The following is a 19,787-nucleotide window of genomic DNA, read 5'->3' as shown; positions in this document are numbered from 1 at the left end:
TAGTGAAGGATATTCGGCCCTTGGAACCAAACGCTAACCCGGACATGGTCATGCTCGACTATAGTGGTCGACCGACTAAGGAACTCGAGCAGGGCATAAAGCCAAGAAGTTGAAATCCAGTGACTAATCTAATCAATTGAGGATGATCCCATACCATACCTCACGAGACAGTGTAGCAATTCTCCAGATGTTACTGCCGACGTACCCGTTTATACCCTTGGAGTTTCCCTACTCCACCTCGAAATTTGTAAAGTAAGCAGCCAACCTGCGTCACGCCACCAACTCCTCCATTACCGGTGCCTGTGAATATATTAGCGTTGAGGAAAAGTTGTATGACTCCCAGACCTACACAAACTCCAGTTTTTAAGCATGATATCCTTGCACGATGGACCATCCTTTCCAAGTGGACTTTCTCGATATTGTACCTCACCTACACATCCCTCTGCCCAACAGATAGAATACTCGTGGCCTACTTCACCGAGCCATTCTACGCCAAGGGAGCACTTATCTTTCGGACCAATCAATGTTTGATACCGCCCGTCAGCGCACCATTTGCCCGCGGTTGTCTCAACCCTCGATTTCTTGATATCTCCATGCCCTGGAAGTTCTGCCTCATCTCCACACACTGGTGGAGGTAAGCTCGTCTGACTCAGGTCTGCTGTTGTCGCCGTCGCCTTCTTAGGCGGAGCCGATTTCGTTCTATGCAGCGTAGTTTTCTGACCCTTTGAATGGGGGAAGATGATACCGTAGTGGATGAGGTGGTTTTGGCGATTGGTGATTTATCAGAGCTGGTTGTTGTAGCAGTCTCATCATTGTGCTCACTTTGGTGTATCGTGACCGACGATCTTTTTGTCTCCATCGCAGATGATACAGTAATCGTGGCCGTTTCGGAACTCCTTCTGTCGGTTGAGACTGTAGTGAATTGTGCATCCGAGGTCTTCCTATTCTCCCAGGATGATCGTGTGGCCGGCGGCGTGCTTGAATTCTCGGTCAGTACAGTCTTCATTAACTCTATCAACGACTGCCAGTCATTATCATTTACTGGCGCTGTGCTCAATTCAGTGACCGACGAGGTGACTTGACTTGCTGAAGCCTCGAATGCCTGGGTTGGCTCTGTCTTGGTCTTGGTGGCCGCGCTTGTTCTCCCGCTTGAGTGCGTATCTGGGGGCAAGGTTGCTGGTTCCTCAGATGGCGTCCTAGTTCCTGTAGCCGGAGTGTCCTTGGATAATGGGGCAGTTTCTTGTGTCGTACCCAATCTTGAAGAAGGCGAGTTTCGTGAGTAATCCTTTGCCGGTTGTGTGGCTGACGATGTGGTAGTTCGCGTGGAGGCTAGTGTAGCGCAAGGGTCACTGCTGCCCATACTCGAAAGGTCTATTGACGCTGCTGCGGTTCCTACTGCCGGCATTGGTCTCAAGGTACTGCTCATCTCTTCGCTGGAGGACGTTATAGATGGTCGAATAGTATTTCCTAAAGGAACGCCTAGAGACGTGCTTGCTTCTCCGACTGGAGGCGTAGTGGATGACGTGGGTACTTCTCGGCTCGACGGTGTGTCTGATGGGAGGTCCTTATTCCCCTTATGTCGAGACTTTTCAGCGCTTAGGGACGATGGCAACATTACGGGCCTCCTAGACACTGAAGTGCTCGTAGCATCAGTTGTACTCGACCCGCCGTCGGTCGAAAAGCTGGACGAAGGTGTCGCCTTTGTTTTTGTGGCGGACGAGGGAGGTTGACTTGTCATGCTCTGTCTATGACCACACACGAGGCTGTCAGGGTAGCCGGCGCCGCCCGAAAGCTGCAGCATCGGCGGGCAACCACTAATCCACACGCCCGAGTACCTAGGCACCTTGTAAGGCACATTATAGGGTATTGAAGGAAAGATATCGTCAAGGTCTACAGATGGATTGAGGTCCTCAATTTGTTGTCGATTGATATCCAGCTCCCTCATTACCAACGCAAAGCATTGGCCTGGCTCAGGTACCCACTGCCCATATGTAAAAGCGCACGCCTCATTGAACGCATGTACGTAAGAAAACAAAAAGGGGAGAAGAAAAGCCTTCATCTTACCCAAGCCTAGGCCTATGAGCAGGCGTTCTTTTCAATCAGCGCCCTGTGAGTTCACGTACAGCTACCTAGGGAGGATTGATATAGGCTCCGAAGGTCCACAAATGAATGTATTCCAGTCAGACTTGCCGTCCAATTGCGGCCTTTGTTCCAATAAACCGGCATTTTCTACGACGGACGAGATACTTCGGCGTCTGCTAACGGCGTCGAAGGAGGTGAACACGGGAAAGAGTATTCCGCGCCCAGTCGCAATTCGTATCGCGAGATGGTGTTTACAGCAGTTTTAAAAAAGATTTAATGGGAGAAAACTGTGCAGCTCATCCGCCAACTCCCGTAGGTCATCGGCTCAGCGTTCATATCTACGTCTAAGAAATTTGATAAATGGCGATGGACAAATTAATGATTCGTGTGGGGCAACAATAGTGGATAAAATCACACCATGGACTGTATGGTTGTTTCGCCGCTTAAAGGAATATGCCGGACCTGGCGGGGTAAGAGGCTATCGTCGTGAGATCAACTTTCTCTGGGCAATGTGCGATTGAGATTCAAATTTGCTTAGCCCTACATCTTTGGGTGGAAAATAGATGGATGTAATTGGAGCGTGATTAGCCATTCTCGGGCATCCATTCTCACCTAACACACGATCGATCTCAAACCCGCCGTTACGCTCGAAGGCTTGGGGCAGTATAACTCGCCTCGGCGCGGCTCCAAATGGCCTTCTCTCTCTCTCTCTCTCTCTCTCCCTCTCTCTCTCTCTTTTCATTCTGTGCCTGTCCGGAAATGTCCTTTTAAAGGAGCAGTCCGAGCTTTACAAAGACAAAATAGTTCATGGGCCTGCATCTTCTGCTGATATAAAGGTCCGACCTCACCTACACCATCTCCGGGTATCAGCCAACCAAATTCACTTCCTACACCGCCTCTCGAAATGTCAGATTCTACCACTAAACAGTCGGCTTCTGGTGAAAGCGCCGCCTGGAAAGTGATTCTCAAAGACAATTCGACATGGCTCAAAGAAATGACAAAGCTGGGTTACCGGCTCCATCTACTGAGCTCCGACTTTGATAAGCTCCACGACCAAAGCCAGACCCCAAACGCAAGCCAAGTCTATCTGGTCCTAGTGGTCGAATCAGCTCGGCTAAAGGACGACGATACAGACCACAATGACCATCCTCCACTCAGAGAAAGGTTACTTAAGGAACTAAAGACTCATGACTGGCTGAATGAAATGGGGCGGGACATCATACTGAAACAGTCGGGCATCGTCCTGAACATCAGCACGTACTATGTCGATGGCTACGGACAGTCCCCCTTTGCCGACTTTACTAGACTACGTCGCCAGAAGGACACCCGCTTATGTGCAGTTACGTACGGAAATGACAGTGCAAACGTCACCTCTTGGTTTTTCAAAAGTGGCTATCTCTTTATTATCTACGAAATCGGCGGTGAGAGAAATATCTGGCAATTCAGGCCAGAAGATGGCTACAACTTCATTACCCAGGTGGAGTCTGATAAGGAGTGAGCGGGCTTCGAAGGAGGTGAGGGTTACATCCCTAGTTAGCCAATACCCAGTCGACATGACTCCGTAGTGCCGGCTTTTTAGCTTCAGTTTGTATAGATGAATCCATTTGCTCAGTTCTGTTCAAGAATATACAATGACGCACTGAGTCCTCTTAATTTCATGTTCACGAGCATGTTCAGTGTTCCATCTTCTAAAACTCGCATACTCTGCGTACATATTAATCTTCTTTGCTTCCCATGGATTTTGTTGTAGTTCTTATCAAGCTATGTAGATATTTTTATCTCTTCAAATACATAGTGTATTGACCAGTGGCAGCAATATATTGGAATTATCAGCGGAAGAGCATGTTCTCTACGCAGGCCTTGAGTGACCAAGCAACGTGGCCTAGCGTACTATATTATACATCAATGACGGGAAGAGATCGGGCTCTGCGTTTGCTCAACTGGGTCTCATTGATGATGATCACACCGTCTGGCAACAGCGCCTCTATCCATATGCGTACTCCAAACTATCGTTGGAGGGGCAGGGAATAATAACAAAGATGGAAAAAGACTATATCACGCCATTGTAGGTATCAATGACGTCTTCAAGAGGAGGCATCGGGCACAACATCAAAGAACACACCAGGCAATACATGAGAACATTAGAATTTGACTCTATAGAACATCGTATGTGGCGTTATGATCCTGTTTAACCTCGCACCTGAAACTTATATTAATTCAAGATATTAATCACGAGTGCGGCGCATCCATGACGCGCAGTGCTTCTTATTGCCATCAATAGCTCTGGGAGAAGCTAAACTTTACATAATTCGTCTGCAAATTTTAAGCTGGCTCGTTGTGTACTAGGATGGCGATTTAGATCTTAGCAATAAAGCCGCACCAGAGACTGGTATAAGCAATGAGAGCAACGTAGATGTAAGTTTCCTATCCTAACTTTATGACCTAACAAATGGAAACGAAAGAAAAATTCGCAAAAACCTTCACTCATCTAGATAACAATAGCCCTTAGCTTTTTTTCCAGGACAATAAAAGAGAAACCATCGAATCGGGGTCCTTGTCATCACTCCCTCACCTTTAAAAAGAAAAAATCAAAAAAAAAAAGAGCCTACAGCTCCTGGAACAACGTCGACGACGAAAACCAAGGCAAGACAGGCTTCAGAAGCTGCGCTATCACGTTTCCTGTTTCCTACTCTCTTATGCCAAAGCCTACGACTTATAGGTCCTCCAAGCCTCTGCACATTGTTGCTGTTTGGCCGCACCTAGTTTTAAAAAGTCTCCGGCACTCCGCAGTTCTGGCCAGTCTGAGAGAAATTCCGCTTTGAGCTCAGCGAGACTACCCGCACCCTGCATCTGTCGCTGGGGAGACACGGTGGACCTGGGTGACGGTAAGAACTGAGTTGGCGATGATCCTCTATTGCTTTGCGCCAGCCCCCGCTTGCTCCGTGATGACTTGCCCGTGCGCCTTGCCGATGATCGGGTCCTGTCCCTCGCTATGTTGAGGCCTCCTTCTAGAAGGGGAACGGAAGGCGACCTGCTGATCGCCCTGCGCCGGCCCTCCATGGCCTCGATGTACCTATGTTGAGACTCGACCGCAGCCTTGTAAATGTGGATATCGGCCAAAGACTTACTTCCGATTATGTTTCGATAAGCGGTTCGCGTTTCCCACCTCTTCTCCTCCTTTCCATCCATTGTCCATCCCACGAGAACGTAAGTGACAGTATGCGTGAAAGACTCGTTACATCCAGGGTCGATCAGCTCCAAGTCATCCTCCAAGTCACCTGAGTTCAAGCCCCGCCAGGCAACTCCCCAGATCCTGGGCGCTTCCGCATCGGGGTAGTGGAGCCTGCCGATACCCGGTAGTGTGTCTCCAAATCTGTTCTTCGCACTTCCCACGTTCTCATCTTCTGGTGGATTTTCCGCATAGCTACGGGGGAATGCACGGTTCTCTAGGCGGTAGGTTGCTGAATTCTTTTTCCCATACATGTTGATGTACTTGCGAAGGTGCTTACCAAACCATCCGACTGTCTTCACACCCTCTTCGCTCACGCCACTTGTTGTCGGGATAGTCAACAGCGGCTTGCCATACTCCGGATCTTCAAACTCTGTCGTTTCATCATCATCTTGGAGGAACAAAGATCCATTCGGTTCGTCAGCCTCAATGGACGCCATAACATCAGGCCCCGTCCCGCCGCGCCCTGTCTCTGGTTCTTGTAGTTGCCCTCCTTCATCTGCCGCCCCAGGCTCGTGCCCGGGCTCATTTTCGCCGTCGCCGCCTCGATTTCCGGGTGCCTTTGAGCCATCATCATTCTGGAAAGATGATGTGCCATTGCCGGATGGGGGCCCTATTGGGGAGAGGCCACCGTCATTTCCATTCGTTCCTTCCAGACCCGCCGCATTGTCTTGGAGAGTGTCTCCTTTTTCGTTTGGTCCCTGGTCAGGCGGGTCTACAACCATCGACTCGGCAACCGCACGGAACGTAGTGACCTCATTACGCATGCCATCAATCTCGCGTTGTTTTTCCGGACTTGCCTTATCATAGGCTGCAGACGCGCGTTCCAGTGAGGCCTTTTTTTTCTCAAGCTGTTGTTGTAGATTGCTTCGATCTTGTTATTCTCGCACTCTCAGCTGAGGGTACTGCCTTGGACTTCTTTTCCTTTCCCTTGCCAGGTGCCATGGCTATTGCAAATGAAATGGCGATTTAGATGTTGGCCACTGAGGGACTGCCTTGCCTTAATATACCTCTCTTGCTTCCGTCCTTGTCAGCTACCGAGGAGCGGGAGGCGTCCGTACTCGGACGATTACCAGCAGTGAACCACTCCTGATTGAAAAATAGACAATGAAGCTCAACTCTGACAGCCATTACGAACCGCCGCGGCCTTGTAATATCCAAGAATGGATTTTTAACATTGATGAGTATGAAATATGATTTTCTTTTTAGTCTCTTTGCCTATTAGGCTTCTAAGTTGATCTGTGGAAGCCTTTTGAGCAAGATATCTAGAAGTGAGTCCTGTTGGAATGACTATGAGTCCTCTCCATATTTGCAACTGGCCATGTGAGCCATTTCGCCGGCACACTCTGAGCCCCAATCCCCCAAAGCTCGCTTGAGATGCTATCGCGGTGTGATGTTTGCCAGCGCCCTAACAAAAACCGGCCTTGGATGTCCCCGTAACAACTTTCCAGTTTTGACGCGCCGCCAATCAACGCCCGATCTGGATTCACTGGGGGCTTATTTTTGGGCGCTACCGCCGTAGAGAAACACCAGTTGCCGTATCCCGCTCTGCAATACAGAAATATCCTTGGACATAGCATGAAGTCTGCCGGAAATGGACAAACTTCTTCCAATAAGGCCGAAAATGGACTTCGCCCCTGCGGTGCATCTCACATATCTGTAAGCAAGCCAGCGCCTGCCGTCCCAGGACGCTTTACGTCTTTATTAATTGGCTAAATCACTTTCTAGTTCCGGAGATGAGGCTGCTTTTACGTCGCTCCCTGGACTTGTTCTTACCACAAAGGAAAAGGGTAGGATACCCCGGATTTATCAACAATAGAAGAACCACGAATTGGGTCTGAACTCAGCCAATCGGATCTGAGAGGAGGAATTGATCCGCAACGCTCGGATACGTACGGGCCTGTTGAATCTCGCTTATGCCCCACACCTTCAGCGTCTACAACCGAAGCAGACAATGCAGCCTTGTGTTCAATCGAGACTGAACCTGTAGCCCGCCATTGTCGATTCCGGTATTGGTGGAAACCAAAACCCACTTACTTCGAGCGGTCAAGAGCACCGTCTCCAGAGGATTTGAGCTTCAAAAGCCAGGAGAGAGCTGAACGGAACGATTTTGAAAACCGCCTGCTTATCCTAATGTTGTAACTACGCACGGCCCACTCAATTTAGACCGTCTTGCTATCCCTTAAGCAGGCAAGGAGCTCCAGCCAGGTCACTCTGTTCAGACCAATCATATTTATTGGTCTAAGGGATACCTCGATTATCGCTACATCCTGCCTCGGGGTAGTACTCATGGCATAGTGTTTTAACACGGTCGTTCTTACCGCTAACCCGTTACCCCAATAACACTGGGGCGAAGTAGGACCGAGTCTTGCCAGCTTAAGGGATAATCCCAACATCTCCAAGCCGTAGCGTCCTACCAGCCCAATTCCACTCTCGCGTTGATTCTTTTGCCGTTCAAAGTTCGTTGTTCATTGTTCCAGACGAAATCGTGGCGTGTGATGATGGGGTAATGGGAAGGTAGGAAGGTATACAACCACCTTTTCAATATATCAACTCTTGGCGAGTGCGCAATCGTTGGCAACCTCATGTAACATAGGCCAGTCCTGGCCTTCTCTCGCAATTCAAGTTTCGCTTTTTTCTGTTCATTGCATATAATTCTTTACCGCCAAGAAATATGAATTGTTTCCTTTGGCCTCTATTGATATGAATGAGGGTTGGGGAAGAAGATTCAGTCAAAACCCTGCACGCTCTTCTCGAAGTGTTGAGTCTGCAAATACTTGAGAGGACAGTAGTCCTTGACATGATGACCGAACCAAGTCAAATGAGTTCAACGCCGGCGAGATCATGGAAAATTCTTGCGACCAGAATGTGAACAAAAGCATCTGCTCACTACAAAGGTGCTGCACCAATTCGGTGGGCTCCGTTGAGCAAATCAATTACCCCAAAGGCGACTTGGCGTTGTCGTATGGAACGTGTGATTTAGTATATAGCTATATAGGATTAACAGTTCTAACAGTTCTAACCTAGCTTCCAAGCATTCTTCTTCTATTCAAAATTTCTATACCGCCGGTACCTCTCTAGGGCCTCCTGTGATATTCACCGCAGCGATCATCCAGCCATTCCCGGCCCCAACTCGTCACTCAGAAGGCCAGGGAATTCCATGTATTTCGGAGCGGATTTGAGGACCCGAAGCGTCATCCATGCATCGGAAACGGATGACAAATGCGTACTCGTCCGACTGCAGCTCTCCATCATCGATTGCCCGAGACATGGATTGCCCTCCAGTGTTCAAGCATACGTAGGGCATAGTAGCTTGGACTTTGTCCTTCCTATAACCGAACAACTCAGGTTGTGCTCCCGGCGTAATCTTGCTACAAGTATTGTTGCCGCCGACTGAACAGTGTCGCCCTCCCATGACATCGCCTAGATGTCTAGCATCATCTTGCAGAGGGCATAAGTGGACCCGGGGGGTGACGTCGTGTTTTTCACCACAGAGTTGAGGAAAGTGCGCCCAGACAATCTCGATGTGGCTCCTATTTAGGCTGCCGCATTTCCACTGAGGTGACCAGAGTCCCCGCTCATCGACTTTTGTGCCGCCCGGTAGCGGAATGACATTGCTGTCCGTCAAAACCATGTCCGCCTTGCGGAGCCTTTTGATCCCCGCACCGTAGGTCGCGGTTCCGTCCCTCAACACCGAGTACGTGGCGTATCCGGAGCTCTCGAGCCGTTGTTGTCTCTCTCGATGGATTTCACGGGAAACCCTAACGGCCAGCCAAATGCGCAAAGGTTTCTCGTCTTCAAAGCTCTCGCCCCCGAAGCTCTTCCAGTAGCGTAAAGGGCTCCTAAGCCTCAGCATCAGACGTGGCACATCAGAGCCAACAAGGAAAACGGCATGGCCCTTCGAGGCCACCATGTTGATCCATTTTTCATGCTCCGGGATGTCTCTGATGGGCTTGATGTACTTTTTCGATGCATTTGTATGTTCTTTTTCGGGCAAGTTAACGAGAGCGAGAACATACGCGGCTTCGGAGGCCGACAATTGCGATAGAATTTCGTCGAGAATATGCGGGCACGTGTAACATATTTTTTGGAATGAAGAGGAATTCGGTCGGAGCGTCATGTTCATATAATGTACAGATTAGGCCCGACTCAGTCGAGAACGATAATGAAGGAAGCGGTTAAGTGAGACGGGGCACTCGTTTGAAGCCAAGGGCCTCCGCAAACACTATATATATGTTCCCATGACGACTTCCCCATGCCATTAGTGACATCTTATCAAGAGAAAGCGTGTATGGATGTTTTCTTGGGGAAACCATAGCGGTGAGGCTCAGGGGACGGTTGGTTTTCTCTCGATCGATTCATGTCTCCATGCATCCTTCCCCGCAAGTTTTGAAGGCACTATTGATATGGTGAAACGAGACTAGGTAACATATTTCGATTTATCGTATCACGGAAATAACCGCAAGAGGCTGTCAATATGCTGCATGCGCACTCTTGCAGGCGAACGTCTTGATTTTGGGATCAAGATGTCCTCTTATCCGGGCAAAGGGAAGACAACGGGTTGGTTTCAACAGGAATACTACGCCCCAGCCACAGGCGCTCCACGTAGATGCCGTCTCAATCTCTTCATCTGAGCCATTTCCTACGTACCCTTAAATCTCCAGGGGAAGATTATGTCCAGCTTGTGCGGAAACTTTGTCTCGTTCAGAGACCTGAGAATACCTACGGTTGTGGATCCTGAGGGGGACGAGGGATTCATGCAAATGAATTGGCTTCTGGATAAGCCTCGACGATTTCAAGGCCGTAGCCGTCAAGTGTCACTAGATCACCATCATTTCAGTCAAGTATCACGTTTCCAATCTTCTAGATAGTATAGTGTAAGCTAGCCTTTGAGTCCGCTCAACCTGGATTTCATTGGCGAGCTTCTATCATTTTCCTTGCCGAAATAAGGCTTCTCAGTCAAGCTATCCAACCACGTCCCATCGTGGCTCTGTCATCCTCCAACAGCTCTTGGGTGATAAATGTACTTCTTCCCTTCTTGTCCCCGATGATCGGCGCCATGTCGGATACCATCTGTACCTACCAAAAGTCCGTGGCGCCTCTTTCAATATCCCGGCTACATTCTTGGCATGGGCGAGTTCGAGGTAGATAAGATATAGTCTTTTCGCAGGGTAGGCATGATCTTCACGGCCTCATGAAGCAACTTCGTTAGTAATCTAGCCGTATGCTTTAAGTAACTCTGCGGGATGGAATACCCCGCACAAGAGACAACCTCAGACAACAGTCAATCAACACACTGCTGAGGCTCATTATCGTTTACCTGACGCCTGGATCCTTTCAGCACGCTCTGTGCGACAAGTCTCTATGTAGATCTCGCAGGGGCTGGATACTGGTGCGCCAATGAACGGGGCGACAAGGATAGACATTGTCCTTCTCTGCTTCGGCGCATGCATGATGCATTGAGTGGGAGAGCTTCGCTCCGAGTCTTCTCTTCATCCTCCGAGACCTTACTTTCTCCATTTTTTAAGCATTAACGTCCTCTGCGAGCACGACCCCGGCAACTTATGCTATGGGCAATAACACCAAGCCTCCCAACTGCCCAAGAGCCAATTCGTTCGGTTCATAGACGAACACGGCGGCTGTGCAACCCACCAATTAGGGTTGTTTTTGGGCGCCTCGACTATGGCAATCATCAATGCTGTCATTGGTTGAGCCACGGCCAATAGTTTAGTTAGTTAGAGTGGATCGTTTGGGAAGAAGAGCATGAGCGAGTGCTTTGTTTTGTGTTCGAAATGAGTTGGTAGCTCAATCCTACATCGCGAAGCACATCACGCAAAACAGGTTGCCTTCACGGCATATTTCCTAGGAATTCAAGATCCTAAGCCATTATCTCCCTCTTAGAGGTTTTGAACTCTGCCGACTGGGACACGGTTTCCATGCTGGTGCGCAAGTTCCACAGAGTAGTTGTCAAGCATTCTCTGCTAAGGACAAACTAATAGAAACAGTAAATACCAAATATGGTTGTAATCGCCATGAAAATCGTCTGGTGGAAACAGCCGCGAAATTAACATTAGCACGCTGTTGCCGCAACTCAGCATGAGTGGGGCTTTTTCTTGTGCCCTAGGTCCAGATACCCGTCCGTACCATTGCACAAAGGTAGTCACGAGTTCTGACCTGGTCCTCCGTCATTATCTTCCTAGTTCATAGATATGCCTGCCGAGAGGGATGGTTCATCACATTTGTTCCTCATGTTCCGGATAGAGGGCAGTTTCCAGTGATACCGAAGTGGTTGTAATCGCAGGTTGTGAAACTTACATAGCATTGCATGTTGCCGCAGATTTTGACCGGGCATTTCATCCTGTTGCACCCGTCCGACTTGACAAAGAGGGTTTGGCCTGTGTCCATCATTCGTTAGCTATGCATATCTCAGAAGGAGAGATGGTTCATACATTTGTTGCGTTTCCGGATGAGTACCATTGACTTGGCCTCCTCCACCCTCTGCGCATCGGTTGCGCTTTTCTGGCCTCGGACAACACCAGCACAACCCCATGGTTGATGGCTTTTGTTGTGGCATATACGGCAGCTGATAATTTCGCACGTAGGATCCTGGCAATAGAAGTTCACACTCGACTCGATAGGGGGTAGATGGCCATGAAGCCGCAAAATGGACACTGACTTAGAGGCTCAACGCCATCCCTGGCAAGGAGGTCCTGGGCTTCTTTCGCCTCAATTCGGTCCAGTGCCTTCTGAATAGTAGCGTCAATGAATTTCTTCCGCTCCTGTTGTGAGAATCCAGCACCACAGGGTTCCGTGGACATGCAACGAATCTCATGCTGCGCTCCCCCGACGACAGCTTCGGCATTGCGACAAGCACACTGCACGCAAAACCACTTGATATGGTCAGCCAGCACGCCAAATAGAATCAAGAATGTCACTAAATATTACTTACGTGGGTTTGCTGGGTATTACAGCGTGTCATGCCAGACCGAGGAAAGCTCCCAAGCAGCACTCACACTCGGCCGAGTTTTCGTCACTCTGGGGACCGGGACTGATGCACTGTTTAGACCCCTCAGTTACCAGGCTAGCAATTCTACTCCGCAGCCTCTCCCTTCGTTCCTCTCTAAGAGCTTGAATCGTAGCGTGCATCTTTCTCCTGATGGCGTGGTTGATCTCTGTATCGATTAGGCAGGGTTCAGTTCTCCTGCTGGTGTTCGCGGCAGTATACCTCACCGCCCGTGGCTGCGAGAACAGAAGCTCAGGGCTTTCTGAGAAGGCTTCTTCGTAAATCCAAGATGCTCACATAAACTTTTGCTCAACTCTTGTCGAGTTATGCATGTGCTGGCCCTCGTGTTTCCGTCTGATACCCATACCCAATGGGGTTGTAAGCCGGAAAAAGTGTCGACTACTCAATTCCCCTTGCTTGAAGAACAAAAAAGTGGTAGTAGAGTGATGTGTGAGGAAAGACTTGGGGTTGCAGAGACTGCATCAAGAGGCGCTATTTATGCCATTGCCCTTATACCACTTAAGCCCTCGGATGAGACAGGATGACACCAAGACGAGGCATAATACCGAGTGCCACACCGTCCCGAGGCCTGCTCCAGAATGATGCAAAACGTATCAAAGCCAAGCGCGAGGCGTACACGTTCCTGAAGGCTCACGGGAGGATGTGGTCTCCGAGATACGGCCACAAGACCCGACCGTTCCTAGACGAACCCGGTAGCGCAATGCGAGCCGCTACTGGAATGAGCTCATACTCACAGTGTTGGTGAGTTCTGGGCGTAGTAATCGAGAAATTAGAGAGTTTGTTCGTATATCATACCACACAATCACTTCTCTACTCTCCTTCTTGTACGATACACTGCCTCTCTCGTTTTTCACCAAAAGGGAGTACCCGCTTGAAGCTTTACCTTAGGTGGATCTGATTCCAATGTCGAACGCGGTCTATGGCAACCACCTCCTCTCTCCTGGGCATCTCCTACCGTCCTGCTAGGGAATGCATCCTACAAAACGATAAGGTTGGCCCTCGATGAGGAGAGTGTCTTGGCCACCAAAGAGGCATGTATACTATAGACGAAAGTTTTACGTGTGATTACGAGTCACTAGAACGCCTGGCAACTATCATGGGAACAAGGTCTAGCCCAACTTTTGCCCTCCTTCAACTAAGCGCCTCCAAGGATTTGATCAAGGCACAAAAGAACCTTCCGTGCCACGAACGCCCGGACATTGAAAATGAAATAGGGCATCGGGAGGACTCCACCGCCCGCCTCCCTCGGCTAGGCACATCCCGTTGGTACTATCAAGTGGTGTATCTGACTTATCCATCCGGATTCCACCCCTAACACACACAACACAATTTGTCCGCTCTGCCTCATTTGGATCAAGATGTCCGGGGACAAGGCACAGTGGGGAGAGACAATGTCTACCGCTGAGAGTGTGGAGCCCAAGTTCAGGCAGCTACCAGGATTGGAATATCCTGCTTCGGCGGCCAGAGACATAACAGGCGACCTCAATCGTCTATTTAATCACCTGAGGCCAAGGACATTCTTCATCTTCTCTAGGCTTGACCAGGTCCATACCATACCGCCTTTTCACCGCTGCTTTCTACCCGAGATATCGGGCTACTACGCTATCACTATCTTGATCGGATTGGATATGGCCAGCCACCAAAGTCTTACTTCCAAAGTAGCCTCCAGCTTGCATGGAAACCAGCAGCAAGAAATCATTGCCAGGGGGCTTTCTTGTCTCATACGCGACGAGTATCTGGTGGACATCATGCAGCACAGAGAGTATATGGAGGCATGTTAGCGCATCAAGCGTATCTCAGCCGTGACTTTCACTAATCAAGACTAGCACCAAACTCTTCCCGATGCCACTCTCATTGATAAGCAGCCCCAGATTGAATGGTCTATGCGGTCCGGCCTCATGGACTTCCTCGTTAAGGTTCATGCCATCTTCGAGCTCCTCCCCGAGACGCTCTTTCTCGCAGTCAATCTCCTCGACCGGTACTGCTCGAAACGGCACGTGACTATGATGCATTACCCGCTGGTTGGATGCACCGCACTCCTCATTTCTGCCAAGTACAACGATGAGAAGCGTCGCATCCCCAAAATCCACCAACTCAAAGCCATGTGTTGCAACATGCACAGCATCAACATGTTTATCCTCATGGAGAAACATGTGCTCAATACGCTTGATTGGGTCATTGGGCACCCCACTTCGGACTCTTTCTCGCAACAACTAGTGGAGGAAGAGGGAGAGGACCGGGAGGTTGCGCACATGGCCGCCTACTTGCGGGAGATCGCCCTCTATCACCGAGATTTCGTTTCAACAAAGCCCTCCATCATGGCCCGGACCTCCCTCGCCCTTGCACGGACTATCCTTGACAGGGACGAATTTAATGACGGAGAACGGGATCAACCCGATTATCTAAAGCTGTCGGACCACCTTCACAACCCTTCACCTACTCTGGTCCTCAAGTACTCGGCTGACCTCTTTTCCCGCGCGTCACAGAAACTTGCCAAGTTCGTGGCTGAGAAAGCTGTCATCACCTGCCGAGCTATGAATCCTACCATGCCTCATATCGAGCACACCAACAAGTACACAAGCGACCTTAATAGTCCGCCCTAAGAGGGCCACGTGGAAGCCCGAGACTATGTTGGATACCCCACTCCTCCTTAATACACGGCGAAACAGCACGTTCAGTATAAGACATAAATGGCGTAGCAACTCAGATGGCGTGCACTCACGGCAATGTTAGACATCAAGTTCAAGACAAATTAGATACAGCTGTCGTCCCTCTGAATATTACTTTTGCTTTCGCTGTGAGTAGTTGTAAGTCAATTTGTTGCCAGGTTCAAAGCCAATGTGAGCACTTATTCGTGTTGTGACAGCGACCTCACACCTTGATACAGGGAGGCACAACGGCAAGTACGCATGAATGGCACAAGTCTTGGGGAGCTTGTTCCAGGGTTTGTGAGGGTGCGTAGGAATGGCTTCCACTGCTCAGTCAGTCACACTAGCAGGCTCTCGTTGCTCGAGTTCACAAGGCCTTCTTTCCATCTCATCTCATCGTGCTCCCTACTTGAACAGTCATGTAGAGGTTCCACCAAGAATCAGTAGTTACTAGGGACATTTTGGCCAAATGCTTGGCCCACCTGACCGCAGTCTTCTTTCCGTGTCAACGATTACTATGGCTCGAACCCATTTTTCCAGTAGCATGGAGCAGAGGGGCGGCGTGTTCGACAACTCTGCAGAACGAGGGCGGCATCCTGGGAAATTGTCGGCATCAATACGCCAAGCACGGAGAGACAATGCTGGTATGGGTTACGAAGATGAGCACGCTGTTACAGGACTGAATTGAAAGGGTAGGTTTAGGAGGAAATGGCACACCGAGAGGTGTTCGTGAATACGCCTCTATGATCCCCTTGCTCCGCGTAAGGGTCCCGCATGACATAAATGAACATATGGAGAACATAAAATGTAAAGTGGGCTAGGAGGTTCAACTTTAGGCACCCAGGTTCCAGTAAAAGGGAGCAGCGGAGGGAACCTCCACCAGAATGCGGACAGAGGCGGGCGTGGGGCGCAACGCAGACTGCACATGGGGAGGAAAGATGGCTTGAGAGATGGGCCATAGGCCGTCACCAGGTGTTGGATACGCCCTCAATCCTGCCGCGTCCCCTGGCTCATTCCTCGTCGCTCACGTGCTGGCCTTTCCTGTGCCCAGCGTTGGGAATATTTAATCTACAGCCTCTTCCCTCTCACCTGCCGTCCGCACTCCATCTACCGCCGAGTCCATTACCAGCTCAGATTTTCATAGCACCGGCCTGCTTTTACGCTTTCAGCTTCTTATAGATCCCACCTCCTCTCCTTGAACAATTCGTCCCTCTACCACACCCCCCAATTCTGGCCTATCAATTACGTCCATATACAGCTTACCAGCAGAAGACGGCAAACAGAGACTCAACTCGTCGCATCAGTCGTGCCTGGGCTGTCTAGAGCTTCGTCGTTGACAGCAGCGACGATATCGAATCCCGCAGCGCCTCTCCACTTCAGTTTCCACTATCAACCAACTTCGACCTCTCTCACAATGTCCATATTGATGACACAAACCGCCTGCGCCTACACGGCAGCTCCTCCTTCTCCCAAACAGCACTCGCGTACCAGCAGTGCTTTTAGCACTTCTGCCAAGCCCGATGAGGACTGGACCAAGATCTCTGACCTTGTCGAGCGTCGGCGGATACAGAACCGCATTGCTCAGCGCAACTACCGTATGCTACCCCGCTTGCCGATCCCAAGGACCTGACTTCCACTCGGCTTGACTCCCGATCATATCTACAGGTCTGACTATCAACAAGAGCTAACGCCTATGGCCTCCTGTAGGGAAGAAGCTCAAGCAGCGTCTCGAGGATCTTGAGCGCCGCGCTGGCTTTTCTAGTGATTCCGAATCCAAAGAGAAGCCACATAGGATCACGAAGTCAAAACGATCCTCCTCCAAACCCTGGAAGCCACAACCTTGTACCGACGCTAAGCCTGTCGTCTCTCAAGGCCAGTTCACCTACCCAATGGTGCCGACTGACGGTCTATTCCCCGGGATCTATAGCCCTCGAGCCCATTCCGACAGCCCCACTCAGTTCGCTTCCTCGACTTATTCAGCTTCCGACAAGATCCTCCTCGCTCCCAACGACCCCGCTCAGGCTTACCCAACAATGGCCATCGGTGACGCCTATCACAACTACACCCTCGCTTCTATCGTCCCCATGATGTTTCCCTCGATCATTCACGCTAGCGCCGCCATCGAGTGCGAGCCCTACCAAGCTGGTGACGAGCTGGCCATCTCCGCAACATATCATTACACGCCTCCCATGAGTTTTAATGCCCCTTGCCCCTACGACCAGCCAAACTTTCACGTAAGTTATGCCTGTCAAGCCCCCCTGCAGGGCGGCTTGAGACCGATTTGCTGATGCAGTTCGTAGACCCCTGACTCTTCCGATCACTCATCCGACTGCTCAGAAGCCGGTTACGAGTATCCTACCGAGCCTCTGTCAATGCCAAACCGGCCCGGCCCGATTCATCCACAAAGGGAGACCGAGGACTATATCTACAATTTTCACCTAGATCCAGCCAAGACGACGACGATGACCAAGACATAGTTTGCTATCGATCATGAGCATGGCCAAATGTAGCCAATGGAATACGGGAAATGCCTTGAGCAAGTAGATAAGCGGCGGTGGTGTTGGGCAGATGTTATCGAGCCATTGAGGGAATTAGATGACGAAGGTGCAATATAATGTATGGATAACGCGCCTTCCGAGTTCTAAGGTTTTTACGATTGGCTTATTGCAAAACTGTGAGGCAGTGAATCAGCCAGAAGATCCTAGGTTTTGACCTTGCTCGGGCTGACTGATGAATGCTATCCGGCAAGGCATTTGTCCCAAGGCACTCTATGTTGAACCTGATGTTCGTAAACGGGATGCAGCTGCGACGATCTAACCGCGATATTAATCCGTCTTGGTGAGGAGCCGAATGAGACAACCGCAGTGGTTGGGTTTGCTGGGTACGAAATCTCTTTTCCGGTATCAAGTACTTCAGGCTGTTCTGCCTTGACATGCACGAAGAGCAAGCAGTATCGGCTGACACCAGCACATAGGAAGGCCATCGTCTGAAAAGTAACGGCAAAGAAATAGGTCTTCTGTGTCATCCTCTAACGCCTCTGCTTGGTGGGCTGAATTTGATGAAGCTGATCAAGGAAGGGCTAGCCCAGGCGAGTCGAGCCGTTGGCTTGTACAGTACCGTCATCCATATCGCGAAGTGTGCTGTTGATGTAATTTCCAGCAGCACTGAGATGTAAAATGGGGCAAATTGCGCGATGGGCGGCAAGAAGCTGAACAGACGGGGGATCAATACCGGTGTACGTCTGTCCGCTTTTGCTCCGTCGGTCGAGCCGCCGTACAAAATAACCCACTGTGCCAGCGGCAAAAGGGTAAAGTACCCTACAGCAGGTACCAAGGCAATTGGGTCATGCGATTGCGGCTACGTGGTGGGCATAACGTCGAAGGTCCAAACTTCTCTCTATTGGAGCTCATTGAGATTCTCGGAAGCAGATACTCAGCCACCGAAGAATTCAATTACACACATCTTCCGCTCTCATGGCGGCCATATAGTGGCTTCGCCGTTATCAGGATTTCGCCCATTCATTTAGCTGCTTCATCGGGAAGGAGTAAATTTGTCGAGTTCCTTCTTAAGCAGGGCGTTCTGGTGGACTATAGCGCACAAAGGGCCCCCTTGGAATCGGCCATCCTCGTCCATCAGGTTGAGACTATCAAGGTGCTTTAGCCGCCTCACGTCCTAGTGAAAGCCCCCTTCATCTAGCAGCATCCGTTGGTTCGATAGAATTGGTTGAGCTTTTTCTGACCCGGCCAGATATTGATACCTACCTGGAAAATGGTAGCCATACTGTCTTTGCTTATGCTTTAACTACGCCAAGCACCAACTGGAGGAAAACGGTTGCTTCCCTGGAAAAAAAGGGGGCCAAGCCGACGCACACGGATCTATGCAAATGGTTTCAAGGAGGCCATACCCGAAGAGACCAATGGCCTTCACCACTGGAAATTCGAAGCAATATTTAAGCCAGTAGCTTTTGATACTGTGATAAAGATCATTCACGGAAAGAACCGCGACATTCCTCGAACAGTGAATTCGGAGCTTCTGGCTGAGATGGCTGCCGTTGTCGACGACTAGGAATGCCACGATAACGTTTGGTTCTTTGCCAAATGATAGCCTACCGATCTAAAATATATTGCTCCGCCAATAATACGCAAAGAGATCGCTCAGTTTATTCTCATTTCGTTTGTTTTTCAACGACCCCATCCTATTCGAAACCCTTACCAAGACAGCCATAACAAGCAATTTGGGCGTCGTACCAACGTTTGATCTTCCGATACCTACGTCCGAAGACCCTTAGTAGGTCACCAACATCTTGACTCGCTAGTTAAGCAAAACAAGTACTAACTAAACTAGAACAGATTGAGAAGAGGAGGCAGATTGTTCTGAGCAAGTTGATTGATGATCTGTATCATCTAGAACAACGATTACTTAGCCAGGAGCTGGGCTGTACCGGTAGCTTTGGATGTAGATCCATGTTACCCGGGACATTGATTCAAAACATGAAAGCATGCTCTTTGCACTCGCCACGACCACCTCAGCCGTTCTTCTCTTTAAGTATCAGAGGAACTATCGAGTCGTTACGAAACTTTCAACTGCCGAAGCACTACAGTTCAGTATAGGATAGCCCGCTTGAAAAACATTAAGGAGCCTGAAAGCTTCATTCTTACCCCAACTCGAAGGATGTGGCAGCCCGGGGGTTGTGCCGAACGTCTCGTCCGCCACAACTGTTCTTTAGAGGATCTCATCACTCTCTGTGAAAGACTTGAGACTGACCCAATACTTACACCTCTAGCCTCAAAATGTCTCGGATTAG

The 19,787-nt window shown here is 49.9% G+C and overlaps 6 protein-coding genes across 6 annotated transcripts; 3 read left to right on the top strand and 3 right to left on the bottom strand.

The window, feature by feature from the left end:
* Positions 1–818: 818 nt before the first annotated feature.
* On the bottom strand, positions 819–1,615 carry MRS44_014007 (uncharacterized protein; the record flags this gene model as incomplete). Its single annotated transcript, XM_065617443.1, has 2 exons — positions 819–912; positions 1,071–1,615. The coding sequence occupies 2 exons, from the start codon at positions 1,613–1,615 to the stop codon at positions 819–821; spliced, it is 639 nt and encodes a 212-aa protein (XP_065473515.1).
* A 1,371-nt stretch (positions 1,616–2,986) lies between these two features.
* Positions 2,987–3,580, top strand: MRS44_014006 (uncharacterized protein; the record flags this gene model as incomplete). Its single annotated transcript, XM_065617442.1, has 1 exon — positions 2,987–3,580. One exon carries the CDS (start codon positions 2,987–2,989, stop codon positions 3,578–3,580), a length of 594 nt encoding a protein of 197 aa, XP_065473514.1.
* Positions 3,581–4,788: 1,208 nt separating this feature from the next.
* Positions 4,789–6,256, bottom strand: MRS44_014005 (uncharacterized protein; the record flags this gene model as incomplete). The annotated part of the gene is made up of 2 exons (XM_065617441.1): positions 4,789–6,162; positions 6,218–6,256. 2 exons carry the CDS (start codon positions 6,254–6,256, stop codon positions 4,789–4,791), a joined length of 1,413 nt encoding a protein of 470 aa, XP_065473513.1.
* A 2,191-nt stretch (positions 6,257–8,447) lies between these two features.
* MRS44_014004 (uncharacterized protein) lies at positions 8,448–9,431 on the bottom strand (the record flags this gene model as incomplete). The annotated part of the gene is made up of 1 exon (XM_046274435.2): positions 8,448–9,431. One exon carries the CDS (start codon positions 9,429–9,431, stop codon positions 8,448–8,450), a length of 984 nt encoding a protein of 327 aa, XP_046123270.2.
* Positions 9,432–13,693: 4,262 nt separating this feature from the next.
* Positions 13,694–14,938, top strand: MRS44_014003 (uncharacterized protein; the record flags this gene model as incomplete). Its single annotated transcript, XM_065617440.1, has 2 exons — positions 13,694–13,993; positions 14,162–14,938. 2 exons carry the CDS (start codon positions 13,694–13,696, stop codon positions 14,936–14,938), a joined length of 1,077 nt encoding a protein of 358 aa, XP_065473512.1.
* Positions 14,939–16,397: 1,459 nt separating this feature from the next.
* MRS44_014002 (uncharacterized protein) lies at positions 16,398–17,460 on the top strand (the record flags this gene model as incomplete). Its single annotated transcript, XM_065617439.1, has 3 exons — positions 16,398–16,578; positions 16,691–17,217; positions 17,284–17,460. 3 exons carry the CDS (start codon positions 16,398–16,400, stop codon positions 17,458–17,460), a joined length of 885 nt encoding a protein of 294 aa, XP_065473511.1.
* Positions 17,461–19,787: the final 2,327 nt, after the last annotated feature.

This window comes from Fusarium solani, assembly GCF_023522795.1.
Source record: "Fusarium solani strain SB1 chromosome Unknown bctg00000009, whole genome shotgun sequence".
Lineage (NCBI taxonomy): Eukaryota > Fungi > Ascomycota > Sordariomycetes > Hypocreales > Nectriaceae > Fusarium > Fusarium solani.
Note: the sequence above shows the minus strand (reverse complement) of the source record. Positions and strands in the feature narration are given on the sequence as shown.